The 19900-nt window shown below is 43.4% G+C and overlaps 1 protein-coding gene across 1 annotated transcript; it reads right to left on the bottom strand.

The window, feature by feature from the left end:
- Positions 1-5129: 5129 nt before the first annotated feature.
- lss (lanosterol synthase (2,3-oxidosqualene-lanosterol cyclase)) lies at positions 5130-19474 on the bottom strand (the record flags this gene model as incomplete). Its single annotated transcript, XM_079563742.1, has 21 exons — positions 19356-19474; positions 18154-18313; positions 17783-17921; positions 17007-17115; positions 16549-16670; positions 16289-16385; positions 15900-16035; positions 15004-15112; positions 13035-13153; positions 12848-12945; positions 12747-12774; positions 10417-10473; positions 10256-10327; positions 10147-10197; positions 8303-8452; positions 8090-8186; positions 7730-7901; positions 7582-7662; positions 7302-7472; positions 6412-6490; positions 5130-5267 (listed from the first exon to the last, which is right to left on the bottom strand). The coding sequence occupies exons 1-21, from the start codon at positions 19367-19369 to the stop codon at positions 5130-5132; spliced, it is 2199 nt and encodes a 732-aa protein (XP_079419868.1). The 5' UTR covers positions 19370-19474.
- Between the last annotated feature and the right edge of the window lie 426 nt (positions 19475-19900).

Raw genomic sequence — 19900 nt, 5'->3', positions numbered from 1 at the left:
GAAATGAATTCATGAATCTGAAATTACCACCAAAACAGTCGTTTTTCAGACTCTAGTGTTTCTATACGTCTTTAGTTGATAAATGTTGATAAAACACCGCACACCTTAGCGCTGTGGTTAGTGCTCGTGCTTCACAGCTAGAAGGTCCGGGTTCGATTCCCACCTGGACGGGGCCAGAGTTTGCATGTTCTCCCCGTGTCTGTGTAGGTTTCCCCTACCACTAAAAATATGTACAATAGGCCAGGATGAATGAGAGTGTGTTGCGACTGGGGGACAGATGGAATTTAGCCCATGGTACAATCCAGTGTGGCTGAAAAAGTTTCCAATCCTCTGAAAAACAACAATGTTTTCGCCGTCACTTTTTTGTTGACTTTCATTATCGTTTACATCTCATTTTTGGCGCTATTTTGATTCTTTTTTTCAAGAAGCTTTTTTAGATTTGGGTAAAGCCAAATCTACAGCGAGGTGAAATCATGTATTAATAGGATCGAGAGAATTCCAGGGTTATCGGCCCTCATGATGTTGTGTCTAATTACATTTTACTGGAGTCAGGAATGGAAACATGATTCCGCCCACGCTCTGGCCGTGTCAGTCTGTCACTGCTTCGCTTCTGGATGAGCCAGTTTGAAACAATGTTATCGGACACAGAGCTCCTCACGTACGCTGCTCCTGCTCGGAAAACACGTAGTGCACCCTTGAATATGAACACGAGAACTTAAAAATGTGCAAAGGTTTAGTTTTAGTCATGATTTTCCAACTTTAGTTCAACTTTAGCCTTGTTTTTTTGGACAAATATTGGTGGAAAAACAGACTAAATGGAGCGTACAGTGTTGAAACTGTCAATTAAAAGTGTAGCCCAGGCTCACCATCAATCAAAAGCATGTCCTGGGTTTTCCTCTGGTGATGATGTAACCTCTGAGGTCACGCCCAAGAACTTTCTCCATTCACTGCGTAATTAACGGTTCAAATAATTGCAAAAGCTGAATCAATATTTACTTTCCATTGTGAAACGCCCGCACAGCATTCCTCCAGACACACCTGTGGAAACACCATGTCAGGTTGTGATGAAGGTTTGACACAGAATTAACAAGGAGTTCCCTGTTGAAGCAAGTGAATGGGGACGATGAGCTTCTCTCATCGAGGAGAAACACAGCAGACACTTCTAACAATGACACTTTCACCAGGAAACAAATTAATGGATCCCTGTTCACATGAGCAAATGCAGTATCCTGGATATTTAGGCTCCAGAGAGGGGCGGAGCTACATTTCTCTAGCACAGGGACGAGAACTATCCAAGAAAGCACATTTTACAATAGAGCTCTCTCGCAGCTTCAGAAAAGATTTAGAAGCTCAGGTACCAAATCAAATGGCTGTAGGAAAGTTTTTGCTCCTCTTGTATCTGTTTTGAAAGTTCCCACATGCTCAGTACGTCAGCAACGGAGGAAAACCAGGATACTGTGTTTGAGTAACCAGGTTGTTAATGGGGATATTAAAGGAACAGGCCACCGCTTTTGCATACTGAGATATGTTCTTACCTGAGCTTAGACAAGTTGACGTAACTGTCTGGTCTTTGTGCCCATGGAAGAGCTTAGTCGCTTCCAATTTCACCCCTGTTTGGAGATATAGGAATATGCTGGGAGAGGCCAAATGCTAACAACATCTCTGCGTAACTGAGTGCACACACAAAGACCAGACAGGTACATATCACCTCGTCTAAGCTCAGGTAAGAACATATCTCAGTAATGTGTTTTATAGTTTGAGTGTGTTTATGTCGCAGCCGAGGCTTAACTTAAATCAAAGGTGTAGCTACTTTAATAATTACCAACAACGCCACCTTGGATTCTGGGCACAAGGAACCACAATTATTTGTTTACAAGGTCACAGGTTCGAGGAGAGCATGAAAATGGACAGACAAAGCAAAAGTTATTATATAAAATACTTTATTTTAGTTTTATAGAAAAAGCATTTTTTGTTAAATTTATAAATCTACTTTAAAATCATTTAACACACACAACCGCATTCACACTCATTCGTATCCACATCCACTCAAACAATGAATAAAATAAAACAAAATCTAATAATCCTATGGGCTATATGCACAGTGACCCCACGTGATTTCCGCCTGGACAGTCAGCCAGAGGCTGTCCTTCCTGTCTGTCATCTCTTCCCATTAAAAATTAGCAGGTCCCACAGAAATGAAGCAATAGCTTAAGATTTGGTAAAGGACAGCGAGTAAAAGTTCGGATGTGGCTGGAGCAGGTTAAAAAATATTACGTGAGACGCAACGACTTCACTGGAGGAAACCTCCGTGTTCATAACGGTGGATGTTTTTGTCTTGAAGCTAACGCGGCTAACAAAATAAAAAATAAAACTAGCGCAAAGTTTTTAACGAGCCTGCGCAAAAAAGAATCGTCCTGTTAGTAGTTTAAATAATATTTACTTGTTTACATGTTATATTATCATTTTTCAACACTAGCCTTTAGCTCTAAGATAAAAGCTCCTACCTTACGACAGCTGGCGTTTCCTTTGGGTGCTGGATTCACAGCGAACATGATGTTTGTAATACGTTGCTGTGACTGTCCATCAGTAACTCCTTGTCCTTAACCAGATCCTGAGCTATCGCTATTTTTGTGTGGGAATCTGCTAATTGTGAACGTAAACGACCAGCGACAGGAAGTGCTGCGTCTGGCTGACTGTCCAGGAAGACGTCACGTGGGGAAACTGTGCATATAGCCTATTGCAGTGTGGCGCTCAGGGCCAAGCTCCACAACTTGGAGACCAGGATAGGAACGAAGTCTTACAGCAGCCGTTAGGGCCACGCAGATGGCGATAGCCTTGTTACCTTGTTTGTGGAGGAGTAGTTCGTGAGACCAGCGGGGAGTGCACTCAGGTGCGGGAGCCCTCGCGCCCTGGTCAATTGAGTTCAGTTCAGTTCAGTTCGTACGCAGCTTTAACTTGTGCGCCGGATGTGCGCTTACTTTAACCAAGCGACCAGCAGTTCGAAGCGACCACGACCATATGAAAAAGGGGAGGTAGGAACAGGATCCGTCAATTGAAGCACTCCGCACACGATTCGCCCGATCCTCTCTCAATACGACCGCATTGCACAGCATACGCACAGCGAGGAAAATCCCAACGCCACAGCCCACGGGGACGGCAGGTAGAGCACACGCACGGCAGAGGCGTGAGCTCAGGAAGACGCCAACATGCAAAGACGCATACGGCGAAAGCGTGGTTCAGTTGCGCGGCCTTACGCCTTGTGCAACTGAATCGTGTGTTTGGCACGAGACGCCGGCCAAACGCAGCAGCTCCGTCCCCAGGCTAAGCTACGCGACATCAGAGGCGAAAGGGCGGGCTGAAGGTGAGTTGCGCCCCTAATATAGCATCGGGTGTTCCAGCGGAAGTGCGTACTACCACATTCACATTTATCCAGGTTATTAACAGGAATATTAAGTTTCCTGGTTTTGTCTGGTTCATGTACACACAGAATCCTGGTTTCAGTTTCCTGGATAAAACGATATCCAGGTTATTAGAAACCAGGATATTGTCACTGGGAGATTCCCACAGTTTGCAGGGTACTGTACCATGTGAACACAGTATCCTGGTTTTCCGCCATGGCTGATGTACTGAGCATGTGCGAACTTTCGAAACAGATACAGCAGGAGCACAAACTTCCCTGCAGGCATTTTATCTGGCACCAGGGCGTTTAAATCTTTGTGTCTTCAACACAACATTGAAGCAACCTTAAAAACAACATTTTGGCTCAGTGGTTTCTCCAGTGTAAGTCAGTGCTGCTTTTATTATTTCTTTTCAATTTTTCAATTATCAGGTACTTCCTCAAAATGTCACGCGTTGGCAACATATGTTTGTTAAGTAGTGACGTCACAGCTCTACTTCCGGGGTCTTAGATGTGTGAGAAACTACAAAAAACTCTTTAATACAACGATCAATTTCTGAAACTCAACAGGGAGTGACTGAACCTGCTTATTGCTCAGACTCATTAGCCAAAAATGCCGCACCAAAAAAAAAGTCACACTTCACAAATGTATTGCTAAAGTAGCTCCTTACCAGTTCCGTCGTTAGCTCCGCCCCTCTCTGGAGCCTAAATATCCAGGATACTGTATTTGCTCATGTAAACAGGGATTTGAGGGTCCTGGTTTCTCTGACACATGTAAACATCATATCCTGAGTATTGTCATAACCAGGATATGCCTAATAACCAGGTTACTCCTGGGCATGTAAACACACTCTGTACAGTATTCAGGACACTGTGGGAATATCCCACTATCCTGGTCTCTAATAACCTGGATATCGGCTTATCCAGGAAACTGACACCAGGATTCTGTGTTTACATGAACCAGACAAAAAACAGGAAACTTAATATCCCTGTTAATAACCTGGATACTCGAGTACATGTAAACACACTCAAATATAAAACACAGAGTTATTTCACCCTTTTTTCCCCCCTAACATAATCCCATGTGTTCATTCATAGTTTAGCGTCTTCAGTGAGAATAATACCATGCAAATAATGTTGAAAATAAAGAAAAAGCAATACATAAAAATGTTTTCAAGATAAGACGGTATATTCAAAATGCAAAACATGAAATGAAAGAAAACCTGCAATACAGTTTATTCTTACAGGTGAGATCTCTGAACTTAATCCTTGCAATAACAATCCAAACATCGCTCTGGTGACAGAACCGGTCCGTCCGGTCCAATGTTCGGAAAGTGTTTGTTCAGATGAAAACCGTGACCAGACGGAGACAAAGAAAGATTTCCGTGCGAGAAACAAGGCAGCTTTGTTAGGATTGTGGACGTGCGAAAAGCGATGAAGCGACAAGAACACATGAAATCGTCTTGAAATAACAACTCAAAAGGTCACAATGATCCAGACGTGAAAGCTGCAGTTTCTTGGTTAGCAGTTCATAAATTAATAGATTTTAAAGTAGTTGTGTCTAAGAAATAACCCCTGGCCCTCACAGAAAGAAACAGAAGAACCACAAGGACAGTTATTTATTTCTGAATCACGTACTAGCAACATTTTACAAACATCAGCTTCAGTTCATCATCTCGAATTGCACCTTGGTTTGAGGACTCCAGCCTTATCTGTACATTATCGTATTATTTTACATCTCGCTCCTGGAGGCGAGAGCAGAGTTGGGGAACAGAGCGCAGAAGCGTCCCAGCGTCCACACGGGGAACACGTTTCTGTACGAGGTGTAGCTGATCGCACAGCTCTTGTTGAAAACTCCAGCGATGTTCTCCTGAGAAAAGAACGAACATCAGATTAAAGCGAAACGCTGCAGGAAAAAAATGTAATAGATAAGATATGAATTTGGAACTTTTGTGACATACGTAAATATGTGTCTCTATGTTTTATGTGTTTTTCATGTCCCTCTACCAACGTCAGTCCATTATTTGGATGTAAATGCATAACTCATTCGCTACGCCTATGTGATGCCTTCATCCCCCTGCGTTGGAGTTCTCTTGAGTTATGGTTCCCAGATAATCTCGTATATTGAGCAATCGATATAACATTACTCATGTCCCTCACATCATACATAAGTGAAAAGAGTTTATCCTCTTAAGCCCTGGGTTTTATTATTTTGGTCTCAGATCTTGGATCTCTCTGAGTCTCTGTGATCTGATTGGCTTCAGAGTTACACTGTAGGTCAGACACCATGAGTGACAGTAACATGATGCTAAATAGTGAGCTCTTTATTTCCAGTAAAAAAGGCTGAGGCCTCATTGCTCTTCAGTCACAGACTGATTAATAATTAACTAATATTTTAATTATATACTGGATTTTTCACACTTATTACAAAGGAATACTTGAATTTCAATCTTTTCTTGTTACATCCAGCAGAAGTGTAATGTTCTAACGCAGAATCTTCATGACTTCCTTCTTCACTTCTCAGTCTGTGACTGAAGAGCATGAGGCCTCAGCCTTTTTACTGGAAACAAAGAGCTCACTGTATTTAGTGTCATGTTACTGTCCATTTACATTCACACTGAGAAGGTTGGAAGTCTTGTGTCCAAGTGCGTCCAACTGCCCGGACCAGTTTTTTAAATGTATTTTGGTCCCGTAGGTCTGAAGAGGTTATTGTAACACCCTTCAGGACCCACAGAACCTCAGGCCTCTATTTCTATACATCTTAGACAAATGTATGCAAAGAAGTGCATGTTGGGAGTTGTCAGGTGACTCGCTCCTCCCCCTCGTCGTCAGTGCTGCAGTTTGGAAAAAGCTTCTGATTTTCATTAAAAGGATTTACAAAGTTTATGGACTTCTATTCTCACGCCACACCTCCCTAACTCTGTGGTGAGTTTACCATTTCAGCACCTACATCTACAGTGGGATCGTTTGGTTGGTTTTGTGAAGCAGGACTCTTGTGTCGAGGGGTTTCTTACTTGTGGCCAGTCTCCGTTGGGCAGCTGTTTGCTGATCAGAAGCTGAACGCCTCTTTCAACAGCCTGTGTGTCTGGATGCCTGAGAAGGAAAGACATGCAATTAAAAGACAATGATCTTATAAGACATATAATTTACAAAGTTTCCAAATGGGTTTGACAATAACTGTATCAGGAATCGAGGGCAGGGTTGAGCAGAGAAGCCAAAATACCCACTCGAGTAAGAGTAAAAAGCAGTGACCCAAAAGTATTTATACTTATATTATATATTGGTAGAGGTACAATATATCATATAAATGCCTATACTTTACTTTGGGATTGCTAAAATAGCATGATACAGATCCTTTAAGCTTTCTTTAAAAAATGTGAAAGCTAAGATCTGCAAAAGTGATCATAAACACTTTTATTTTTACGGCGTCACATTTTTGACACCTTTATGTTGAGTTTTTGTCTAATTTTGAGGCTTTTTTGTTTATTTTTGCATGTTTTCATCACATTTTCAAGCTTTCACATGTGGGTAAAGCCGAACTGGAAAAAATGTGCTCGGGTCAGGCGGGGGTTAAGAGGCACTATGCAACTTTTTATGGTCAAAAAAGGTCAATATTTGAGTGTGTATTTGACCTTTCAAATGTGTGGGTGGTTCCATCCCGGTGTATGATGTTTCCGGATCAATTTTATTTCAGGTATTTTAGGGTTTCTGGTCGGTTTTCCAAATGAAATCTATATGTTACCATGGATACGGTTTAATCAGCAGCGAAAACCTAAAAAACAATTGATCCTGGAGCGTCCTACATTCAAACCACTGCGTGGTTTAACCTTCTATAACCAAGCATCACGTAATAACAGATTCAACTAACCCGGGTCTAGAATCAGGCAGTTTATGTGAGTTGTACCTGACGGCCATGAGCGCGAGCAGAGCCCAGCAGGTGTTATGGATCTGCGCCTCTGAGCTCTGGACGTATCTCCTCTGTTCACACGACTCAAAGTCCTCTCCCCAGCCGCCTCCCTCCATCTGCCGGGACAGGAGGAACTGACACGCCCTCTCCACCTCCGGACAGGCCCCACTGAGAGACGGGACGCACAGCAGTTATTCTAATATATATTTTAGTTTGTTATTTGAGGTCATGACAAAATATAAACAAAGTACACAGATAAAATGATCCCCGCTCTCACCCGTCCTCATAGACATGTCCCATACAGGCGAAAGCTTCCAGACCAAACCATGTGCCGTAGGTGAAGCAAACGCCCCATGACCTGGACACAAAGGAACAAATAATAAATATAAAACGGTAGAATATTAAAGGTTTAGTGAAAGCCTCACCCCTCCCAGGAGCCGTCCGGCCTCTGCACTCTCCTGCAGTATTCCAGGCCGTCTCTCAGAGTCTTCCTGATCTCTCCACTTCTGTGCTCAGGATGTTTCTTGTGGAAGTGGCTCAGAGCCTGCATCACGGCGGAGGTGCACTCCACATACGTGTAGTCGATCATTATGTCCCCTAAAGACACACAAGGCGGGAGACAGAGGAGACGAGGATCAGTCTCAGTAAGTTGATTAAACCTTAAGTTACTGGTGCTAAACTGGATCTTTGGACTCTGTGCTGCTCATTGTCTGTGCTAATATTAGATTGTGTGCCCTTTTTGTCTGGCAGTGTATTCAGCTTGTATGTTTTTCTGTGAGACTGACCGAACACCTCTGAGGGATTGAGCAGCTCCAGCAGTTTTCCTCCTCGTTTGGTCTCATATGTCGCAAATCCTCCGTCCGCGTTTCTCAAACTCAGCAGCTGGAAACGTAACAACATGAGAAACTTCATGAACTTTAAGGTCATTCAAAAAGAGGAGAGAATTTTCTAATCGCAGGACAAAAAGGAGGCTATGTTTTTGTAGATGTGTCACTGACCACATTGACGGCGTCGTGGAGCCGCTCTGAGCTCAGAGGCTCTGAAATGAAAGGACAGTTTTCCTGCAGCAGCATCACAGACTTCAGCCCCTCGGCCGTGCAGTCAGCCACGATCCACCCACAGTCTCTGGTGCTGAACGGGAAACCGCCCTGGAGACACAGATGGAAGGTCCCACATCAGGCTTTTTCTGCAACTACTTCAGACTAATAAGTCCAGAATGATATCCCTCTGTACATTCTATACACAGGGATATGATTCTGGACAGGACGCAACTCAAATGGATCCGTGCATCAGATTTGTTTATTTGCGTTCGCAGTCAGGCCCCCTTACAGACTGCATGTGGATCCCAGAGCTGATAGAGATCAGGGAGAAGCATCTGCCTCCGTGTTTCCCTATGGTCAAGCCGTTCAGAACATTCTCACCTTCTAAACAGGACGTGGATGGAAGCGGCCCTTCCAGAGTGCTTCACTCACCTATTCTCTTGAGAAAGTGTGTGCAGTGTGTAAGAGCCCTCACTCCCCTCAGTAACAATCTACAGAATGTGCACTGGAGAGAGAGCTGTTTTCCCGGCCCTCGCCTCTGGAACGACGAGGAGGAGCTCAGGGCTGCAGAGAACGTTCATGTTTTTAAGAGCAGGCTCACCTTTTTAGCTTAGCGTTTAAAGAAATAGGCCACCTATTACTCTCCTAAAGGTTATTGACGGAAGTGAGCGGGGGAAGTCTTTAGGAGTTACTGTGCGGACGTTGTGCTCCTCGTATCATTACGCCTCACAATATAGTACCCCTTTTTATCTGCTTATAAAATCGACATGTTACATTTCTGTGTAAATATACTTCGCATGAAAACACTTCACGTAACTTTATTTAAATAGGCAACACGTGGAAGAGCTTGGTAGCTTCTATCGTGAGCTTTTTTGGAGCTATATGACATGTGGGAGAGGCTGCGTATGTGCTCTGTTTGCGTGACAGAGCACACGGACAAAGACCAGACGGGTATATATTAACTCGGCAAAGGTTAGGTAAGAACATATCTCAGTATGTAAAAACGGTGGCCTATTCCTTTAACTGACATCTATTTATTTAGTCCTAATATATAATATATATGGGAGGGTGTGCCAGGCGTATTGTTTTGAATGTTGTAATCTGTAAAGCACTTTGTGATACCTTTCGGTATGAAAAACACTTTATAAATAAAGTTTGATTGATTGATTGATTGATTTCCAATTGCCAAAAACACATCGACAGTAGGTGTGATTCACATCCATCCATCCATCCATCCATCTTCTCCGGGTCTTGGGGGCAGCTGTTGGAGCTGCCCAAATCACATTGCACCAGCCCCTCTGGCGCCTCCTGCAGGTGGTGGGTCCACAGAAGGACGGCCTCACGATTAATCAGGCCTGTTGGTCTCTCATAAGGGGCTTCTGGACTGCTCTTTGTCTGACCTGTCACCTAGGATCTGTTTGCCATGGGAGACCCTACCGGGGCACGAAGCCCCCGACAACAGAGCTCCAGGATCATTTAGGCTCAAACCCCTCCATCCACCACGTTAAGGTGGCGGTTCCAGGGGGGGTGATTCATAACCGTGTTTGAATATTAGAAAACCGCTAAGAACAGCACATCCGCCCTTCACTGATTGGTTTACTCCACTTCCTGTTTGCTCGTGTATGTTTCGCTCTAGAAATGAAGTTGATGCCGACTCTGACCAATCACTGGTGCAGCGTCTGGGTTTTTCCAGGCAAACTTTAGACGCCTTGGCCTTGAAGAGGGGCTCGAAAATCAAAACTTCATGTAAATTGTGAGAGTCGTTTTGAGTGAAGACAAAATCAGCCCAAAATCATCTGTACCTTATTCATTTGTCTGTAGTACTTCTTGTATTCGGGAGGGTTCTCTGGAATCTGTGGGAAACAAAAGAGTCAGGGACATTGACATTACATCAGCACATGTTCTCTGTACCTGTGTGATGTCGAGGAAGTGATGAGCTTGTTTGAGGGACTCCGTTAACGTGGGTTCGTCTTGGGCTCCGGCCTGAACGAACAACGGCAAAACCAGTCATGGAATAATGAGAAAAGTATTGATTTAAATGAACGCACGCTTTAAATGTTGGGTCTCGTTACCTCCAGAAAAGCCTGAACGGCAAAACACGTGTCCCAGAGCTGAGAGCCGTTCGTTCCCTGCAGAGAAGACGGAGAAAAAAGAATCCAGTTTCAAAGTGCTTGGGAAGAATTTGTCCAATAATCGCTTTGTGGTGAAGCTGCTCATTGATGTTTCTGGAGCAAAAGCCAAAGAAAAGCCAAGCCTGCATCAATATATTCGCAAGTAACTAATGATCTTTTACCAAAAGGCTAAACACTAACCTGTCTGCTGCTAAAAGATAATTAAGTGCAAACTAAGAGCAAAGTATACTCACGAAAATGACAAAAAATTAAGTGGGAACAGCAGATAATGCTCTAAAATCATCAGATATACAGTTTATCTGAAGGAAAAAGTTGGTTTGGGTTTAGTTGCTCTTTAAAAACGGAATGTTTTCTGTAGTAAGTTACAGTTTAGGTCCTGGATTGTTGAAGTTTGGAAAGCTCTGAATTTGAAATAGTTAATGGGGTAAGAGCAGACGTTTCAGACACACGGCCCGGAGGCCAAATGCGGCCCGTGAGGTCATTTTTGTTGGCCCACGAGATGATTTCTTATTCACATTATAAGAGGCCCGTAGATACATTGCATTAAACTCGTTCTAACGAACTAACTAGAACTGCAAAGACGCATAACTACAAAATCATTTACCTACAGGTGAGAGCAGCTGTTAATAGAGGGACTGAGCTGAGTTGAACTCCTTCTGGTCTTTATCTAGTCTGCGGACTGAGCTGGAACTTTAGTGTCGCGTTTGACACTACAGAGTACAGAAGACGATTCAAGAACCTTCATTGAAGATGGACAACTCCTGTACGACTGAGAGCCTACACAGACATGTTTTTGTTCAGCTAATCATGGGCTGGAAAATCTATAGCCGCAGAGCATTGCAACCAATGGCCGCTGGCTGCTCTGCTTTATGCCCACAACACTAGAGGCCGCCATTGCTGTAGTGCCTCCATATAGCCGCTGGTCTCCCATTGAAAAGCATTGGACTTTAGACATGTTAAAAACAACTTTAAAGCCTGGTCCCAATTTTTTTGGAACTATCTAGAGCTAGATATTCCTCCTGTGATAACGCTGGGTTAGTTACAATTAAGGGGACCAGGCTGGTTTTCGTAAGAAGAATTTTAGAAATCTCGTACTTAATGAGGGTCGGACTGTTAGCATTGGAGTTGCGTGAGCTACACGTCACGCAAGGGCGGAGTCTACAGTGATGCCCTTTTTAGGAACATGCTTCGTCAGAGCTGGGGTGGGGGAGTCTGTAAATCCGCCATGAATTCCCCCTCGAGCGTGGTCATTGTGGTAAACGGGGAGGAGTGAGCAGAAGCTGTCCATTATATATACAGTCTATGCTCTAACAAAGCATAATCAGCCTTTAAAGGAACAGGCCACCGTTTTTACAATACAAACTCAGACACACAATGTTTTTGTAATAAATCTCATGTTTGCTAATAACTTATTCAGGTAGTTCTAATTATTTATACAGTGACCTGCACATGACTGTTTTTAATCACTACAGCTGCTTTTAGCTTCAAGACATCCATGAAGGATCTTTCCTCCTCCACAGGAGTTCGCGTCCAAACAGCTTCTGTTTCTTCGTAGCATCATGTGCTCGATGTGAGCGTTTATGTCGCTCTGGGAGAGAGAGGGCGATTGAAAGAAACGATCACGATCCAAAACTCCTCACTTCACCGTTGGCACATGAATGTGTTTAAAGGAACAGGCCACCGTTTTTTCATACTGAGATATGTTCTAACCTGAGCTTAGACGAGTTGATGTGTTCCTGTCTGGTCAAAGATGTTGTTAGCATTTGGCCTCTCGCAGTATACTCCTATAGCTCCAAACGTGGTGAAGTTGGAAGCTGCTCTTCTCTTCCATGGTCACGCACAAAGACCAGACAGGTACAGATAAACTCGTCTTTGCCATTTCTAAATTCAGATGCACAACAAATAGTCGTCCCTGAATAAAAGGTGTATTTTTGCTCTTTAATCCTAAAACATAGTTAACATAATTATATTCAAGATTTTGCTAAAGATTGTGCCCAGCTTTCTTTAGTTTGACCATTTTTGTGATGTTCATAAATTCACTTCCTTATTGGACACCGACAGGAAGTGACATAGAAGAAGCAATTTTAAGCTGTTGCCGTGCCGACCATGTTATGTCAATGGGAAATGAGTCAAACTGCTCTGGAACTTTGCCTTTATCTATGTCACTTCCTGTCAGTAGTTTAAAAATTCAGTCAAACGTTTGTTCATTAAAACTGCTGCTTCCCTGAAATGAAATGATAATTATGCAACTGATGAACTTGGAATCTCACCTGCATTTTCATCCCGTCCAAACCCAGCCTGGAAACACAACACGGACACGGATTAAACAACTATAACATGCTTGCTTATTTGAGGACAGTGTGACACAGACCAGAGATAGTCCGGGATCCGGGAGACGTGCTCCTGAAACGCCGCAGACGAAGGGCCGTCCACGTACCAGCGCACCAGCATGTTTATGGTCTTAGAGATCTGACACAAACACAAGAGTCAGAATCCATCAGTTCATTATCCTCAGTTTGCAAATGAGAGAGTGAAAAGTGTTGCGCTGAGAGACTGACCGGCCCGATGCTGATGCAGTGTGTGAAGCGGTCGTCGGCCTGGATGTGGTCGTAGAGTTCGGCCGCGGCCTTCTGTCTCAGAGCGGAGCTGTGGTGGGACTCGTACACGTTCAGCAGCACTGGACAAACACAAGTGTAATAATACCATTTATATATGAACACGCAACCTCTTAACTGTGTTTAAACTGGTGCAAAACATGATCTAGAAAACAAAATCTCTCTTAAAGGTCCTATATCATGCAAAATCGACTTTTTGGAGCTTTTAGCCATGTTGTTAAGCTATTTCCTTTTCAAAACACCCCCAGAGTGGTTTGTGGCTTCAATCACACAGTTCTCTTGCCTGGCTAACGCCAGGCTGTTGTGTGCACTCGAATCATTTCGAACTGCACAACAGCCTGGGGACCATGGCCAAAATGTTCGCATGGATTTCGGAACCAATCACAGAACGAGGAGGGATGGCAAGACGATGACGCGCTATTCGATATACGGAAGCTTGTAGTTTGTTTACAGATAAAAAAATGTAAAGGTTTATTTACGGATCCAACATGACAGCAGCAGACGCGATGGTATTTTTCGATCAAGCTTTAGACCGTGTTCTAAATAGTTTAGCTCAAACGTTTACAGCGGGTACGTCATACGTCATCTCATACGATGATACGATTGGCTGTGGCCACGTACAGACGCATGATAAGACATTCGTAGCGCCCAATAAACGGCTATGGACGATCGTAAACCACACCTCTCCTACGAGAAAATGAATTGGTGGTCCCCAGACTAAGTATCACTTGTGATTTTAAATATCACTTGTGATTTTAGTCTGGCGTTAGCCAGGCTAACAGTTCTCAGCAATCCTCCTGAATCCTGCTCTCTGAGCAGCTGCTCCGCCCTCTGCTGGAAAACCACTGAGTTGTGACACTCTGATGCTTTTTACATCATAGTGTCAAACAGGAAGAGCCCGACGTCTGTAATGTAATGCCTTAAGGCCTGATTTTAATTTATAAAACAGCTTTAAAAAAAAAAGGAAAAAAAAGGAAGTGCTTCCAGGTCAGGGCTGAAAACAAACGCAAAAACAAACGCACCCCCTGAGCGTCTGAACAGACGTCATGTTTGCACTGAAGCATGTGAAGAAGGAGCTCTTTCTAACCTACTCTGGACGCACCTGTTCTTTTTTCTTATCTAACGATAATGTTACGGAGAAAAGCACGTTTGGCTGTGAGAGGTCAGGACGTTTTTCAACCTTCCTAAAGAAGAGGCCACTCGCCACAATTTGTAATTTCTTTCCGGGATTCAGCGACTATCAGCAAAATAGTGTCTCTTGATGGATGTTTGGTGAATCAACTTTTACAACCAACGCGAGTCCCCAATGTGATGGAGAGGCCAGGACAGAGCGGTGGTGAGTCAAAGCGCGTGTTAGCGTGTGCGTTAGCGTGTGCGTTAGCTTGTGTGTTAGCTTGTGTGTTAGCGTGTGTGTTAGCGTGTGTGTTAGCGTGTGTGTTAGCTTGTGTGTTAGCTTGTGTGTTAGCTTGTGTGTTAGCTTGTGTGTTAGCCATTTATGAAGCTGTATCCTGTGTAACTCCTTATAACTGTATTGTGAAGTAACTTCACTTATTGCTGTGATATTTAGATTTCTTTTACTGTTAATAATGCATGGGCAGATCCGCTCAGAGAGTTAACTGAATCGAAGCCTCTTGTCTTCCGGGTTTGCTAAATACCCCCAGAAAATACTTATATTTCTCACAAAAAATAGTCCTCCATAGCGGTAGAGGTACAATATATCATATAAATGCCTATACTTTACTTTGGGATGGCTAAAATAGCATGTGAGGAAGTGTGGTCAAAGTAGGTCCACGGAAAAAAAAAAAAAAAAAACACAAAAAAGCAACAAAAACGTGACAAAAAATTGACAAATATTGCCAATGATTTAATAGTAGAAGTAGAAGCAGTTGAAGTAGTAGTTGCAGATACTGACTGTAGGCGAAGTCGAGCAGAGAACTATGAGGCGTGTACATGTCACACTGGGCCACGTTGTTCCTCTGCGACGGCCAGTGGATGGCGCTATAGTCCTGAACGTACAGCTCCTGAACAAAACACAAGGGGATTTAGGCATGCACAAAAAGCGATGTTAGAAAATTTGAGTGTCTTGCTGAAGGGAAAAGGATTTGGAACTTTAACGTCTTAAAACACCTGCCATAACCAAGCACATTTTTTCCAGTTCGACGTTAACTATGGCAAAATCCTAGTCTTTGTTGAACAAAATCAACAATTGTAGCAATACAGTGCAAAATGTAAACAATACACTTTTACAGTCGCCGACCTACAGTGACTTTACCTCATTCATTTGTTAACTCAAAGAAAATGTCAAATTTGATCATTTTGAAAGTGTTAGTTCAGCATAAATTCTTTTAAAAGTCATTTTTTAACATGTACCTTTGTAGATGTCAACAACTTATACAATAAAAGTTGGAAAACTGGGAAAGTTGATGCTACAACGCTCTGTGATTGATATACCAAGACACCACAACAGTGTTTCCTTAACTTTGCGAAAGGAGTGAAACAGCGCCCCAATTTGACGCCAGTGGCCAAAAAGTGTACTGCATCCATTTTTACCATTGAGAATAGGTCACCCTCTGGCGGGCAAACGAAATTGTTCTGGCAGGCCCCACTTTGGGCACCCCTGGCCTATAGGCTGTCAGCGCCAGTCAAGAAAATTTTACATTTGGGTAAAGCTGAATTCGAGAAAATGCACTTGGTTAAGGCGGGGTTTAAGTTGTTAATAGTCTAACATGCAATTTTTTAAACATTACTCATCCGTTACAACCCAATCATGTCTAATGAATGCCCTACAGCGCCCTCTGGTGGCCTGACCTGTCTGAGGCTCAGTATAAGTGGATCCTCGTCGGCTCGGAGCCTCACGGCGTAGCAGTAGCTCATGGGCAGATACACCTGTCTGCAGTGGCACCAGAGCGTGGACGGGTGAGCGGGCATCCACGACGGGAACAGCCTGGAGACAGAACAATATTCATCTTCATCACGATACTTTGTTAGGCAGAAAATACTGATCTCAAAAACAGCTGAAACAAAAAAATGTAGGTGATCGCCAAAAAAACCCTCCATTCTGTTGCTGTTTCTATAAAGTGAAGCGATAGCGAGTGATGGTTGGACAACTTTATAAAGTGGTAAAATGTAACTCCCTTTAATAGACCCTTTAGTTACATAAGTGAAATTAAATAAAATCGTAAGGATTTGACACTCACCACATCTCGGGCAGCAGCGTGTTCATTCCCTCCCAGCTGTACACGTTTAAAATGGCCAACCAGAACTTCCCCCATGACGGGATACCGACGGCTCCTCCTGCAACAACAACAACAACGCAAGGTTCACTGTAACTACCAACAACTCTATATATACTCTATATTCTTTCGATACTTTCATTTTTCCAATATTAGTCTGGTATAGTAACGGCAGCCAGCCCTAATCTGAACGCAGTGCGGAGCGTGGCGGTTCTCACTCAGACCTTTGCTGTGGAGGTTGTTTCTGGCTCGGAGCAGGTCTGGATCGTCCGGATCGACCCCAAGGATCCGGAGGGACGTGTAGCTCAGGGCGGTGCCGAACACCGTGGACTTGTCCTCTATGTGTCTGCGAGAGAGAAGAGAGAGGGTCATGTCTGTCCCACAGAAAACGGGTCAATCGAATGAGAACTGTCTTAAAAAATCTATGTTTTGGGTCTTTTAGCCATGTTTTAACCTTGTTCTCTAATCAAAACAGGCCTTGCGTTTGATTTTGCTTCATTTACGCACTTTTGTTTTTTAATCACAAACCGACACCGGCCTGGGTAGTGAAGTCTCCTCTACACAGAAAAGTTATAAAACGTACAATCTCAGAACAGGTCCGGTGCTGATTGTGGCCTTGAACGTTAGTATAACGTGGTAAAAAGCTCTAAAAAGTGGATTTTGTGTGTCGTGTAGAACGTACAGCCCCCAGCCTCCGTCCGGCAGCTGCACAGATCGCAGGTATCGGACCATCTCCTTCTTCCACTCGTCGGGCAGAGGGATTTTAGCAACGTGACACGTGATGAGCAAACCTGCATAAACACAAAGACATCGGTTGGTCCAAGGCGTCACAAAACCAAAAGAGTTTGAATGATCTTGCTATTAGTTAAATCCATCATAGAGAAGGATCGGGCCTATTTAACCACCCACCAGGAGTAATTTTGACAACATATTTTTATTTTGAAATGATATTTAATCCTTATTCTCTGCTTTGTTAAGATTCTTCCCCATGGACAAAGCACATGCCTGGCTTCATTGGTCACATTAATATAGTTTTCAAAAGTTTAAGAAGTGGGACTTAGAATAAAATAAATTGAGTAAAGCTTTTTATTGCAAATAAACTGAAATAGTATGTTTTCGCAGCTGATCAAAAAATGTAAGCCCACATGCCTTTAAAGGCCAAATCTGTGCAAAAATGTGGATTCAAAGTAATTTTCTGTCAGGTTTTCACACTGTCCTGTTGTCCTGATGCAAAGGCAAAAAGAAATCCCACTTAGACCGTGTTTAGGTTGTTGAGCTGCATAAGCAGAGCCTCTTTGCACCATCGCACTTAGCCAGAGGATCCGATTGGCTGTCCGTCAAGACACTGGATGTCGCTCGACCCAAATGAAGGCCGATACTGGAGCCGACTTGCCTTTGACACGGAATCCACATTTTTGCACAGATTTGGCCTTTCAAACTTTCGTATGAGCATCTCACCCGGGAGCAGAAACAGTGGTCCTCCGTAGTCTCCAGCCCAGTGCCCGTCCTCGGCCTGGAGGTGTTTGTAGAAGTTCATTCCTTTGAGAGCAGAGTCCACGGCCGTGAGGGCAGCATCAGAGGCAGGGACGAAGACACTCTGGACGATCCACGAACACGAGGAAGTAGAGAAAGTATCAGTCAGGAAAATGTTTGCAGCTGGAGCCTCTCAACTATTCCCCTGAAGTTACTTTAACGGAATAAAAATGTCGGAGAGTCTATGTTTGAGGATAACTCTTAACCTATGCAATATCAGCATGAATTCTGATCGTATGACAATGTCCACATGCCGTTAATTTGTGGATAAATCTTCATAGTGATTCCAAACTCACCGTGTCCAGCCCGAGGGAGTGCATCTCCAACATGCTCTGCTCTCGCTCCTCTCCCTCAGAGAACCTCCAGGTCTGACGGCCCTCCACGTTACTCAGCCTCCACCTGCTCAGGTCTGTGACGGGGGCGGTTTTATACGGACCCCCCCGACGCCGCAGGCACCTGGAAACACACCCCAGAAATGATCCCTGACCCTGCTTGCCACCCCGTGAGTTTTTTTTCCCGCGATCCGCCCCTGCTCACAGTACTCAAGTAACATTTTCTCAAAGTACTTTTTACTCTTACTTGAATAAATATCTGGGTCACTGCGTTTTACTCCTGTTACTCTTATTTTGGCAACTTCACCCACCTCTGCTACCTTCATACATGCGAGGTGGGTAAAGTGTCTTGCCCAAGAACACAACAACAACTTAGGGCTGTGCAATTAATCGAAATTCGATTACGATTTCGATTACAACAGTAAACGATTACAAAATTAGCATAATCGCAAAAAATCGATTATAATTTTTTTTTTTACTTTTTTTTTTTTTTCAACTTTTTTTTTTTTGCAAAGCAGACTTGCATTATTTCACGGCGCTGGGATTATTTTTCCTTCGCTTTTCACGTGCCATGGCTCATGCTTTTGTCTGACATAGAAAACAAACGGCGCTGTGTGATGATGTCATCAGGCCGCGCTGCTCAGTTTACTTGCGCAGGTGTGAGGGCTGGCCAGCAGGGGGCAGGCGTGAAACAGGGACCTCTCTTTAATCAAGGCGTACTTGAAATCATTTGTACTTTTGATTAATAAATAAATAAAATAAAGATAGACTTTTTTTTAAATTAATAAATAAATAAAATAAAGATAGACTTTTTTTTGGATTAATAAATAAATAAAATAAAGATAGACTTTTTCTTAAAGGCAACAAATAATCGTTTGAATAATCGTGATTTCAATTATGACAAAAATAATTGTGATTATTATTTTTTCCATAATCGAGCAGCCCTACAACAACCTCTCGGTAAAAGTTCATGACCCGCACCTTCTGAGCCAGGCGGTGAAGTTGTTCTGATCAGAAACATCAGTATCGTCAGTCTACATTTGAAACAATTGAACAATGTGAACTATTTGAGTGGCTTCTTCTTTCATCCGTAAAACTATCAAATGAAATTACAACTCAAGTAAAAGTACAAAAAGAGTTGGTGAGAAATAAAGAAAGTCACTTACGTGCCCTCGGTCATGGCTGTCACCGGGTTGATGAGTTAAGTCTTCAGAGTCATAGAAAATCATCCATGTGGAGTTTTTAACCTGCGCTCGCACAGAGGAGCCTCTTCAATGGAGAGACATGAGCAGAGAGCCCGCTGTCCAATCAGAGACGAGAGACGAGGCGACGGGGGCGGGGACAGGACCGAAGCAACCAATCAGAACGCAGACACGACATGCGCTCAGGTTTACCCCAGCGGTTCTCAAAACGTGGTCCGCGACCCACCGATGGTCATTTAATACAGTCCCGATCAAAGAGCAGGTGAAAAATGTAAAAAAAAAAAAAAAAAAAGGAATAGTTAAAGAAAAAAAAGAGGAAATTGCTGGATAATAAGGTTCCAAGTAAGAATAAGTCACAAGAAGAAAAGAAGAAATGGCTAGGCTTGTAGTGCAGAGGCTGGAACTTACATTTACAGGCCACAAGTTTCCCCGTTGAGTGTGACGTCACGACTTCAGCTTCCGGGTGCGAGCAGACCGGCAAATATGCGAGACAAAAACATTAAAAAAAA

The sequence above is a fragment of the Gobius niger genome (genome assembly GCF_951799975.1).
Source record: "Gobius niger genome assembly, chromosome: 9".
Lineage (NCBI taxonomy): Eukaryota > Metazoa > Chordata > Actinopteri > Gobiiformes > Gobiidae > Gobius > Gobius niger.
Note: the sequence above shows the minus strand (reverse complement) of the source record. Positions and strands in the feature narration are given on the sequence as shown.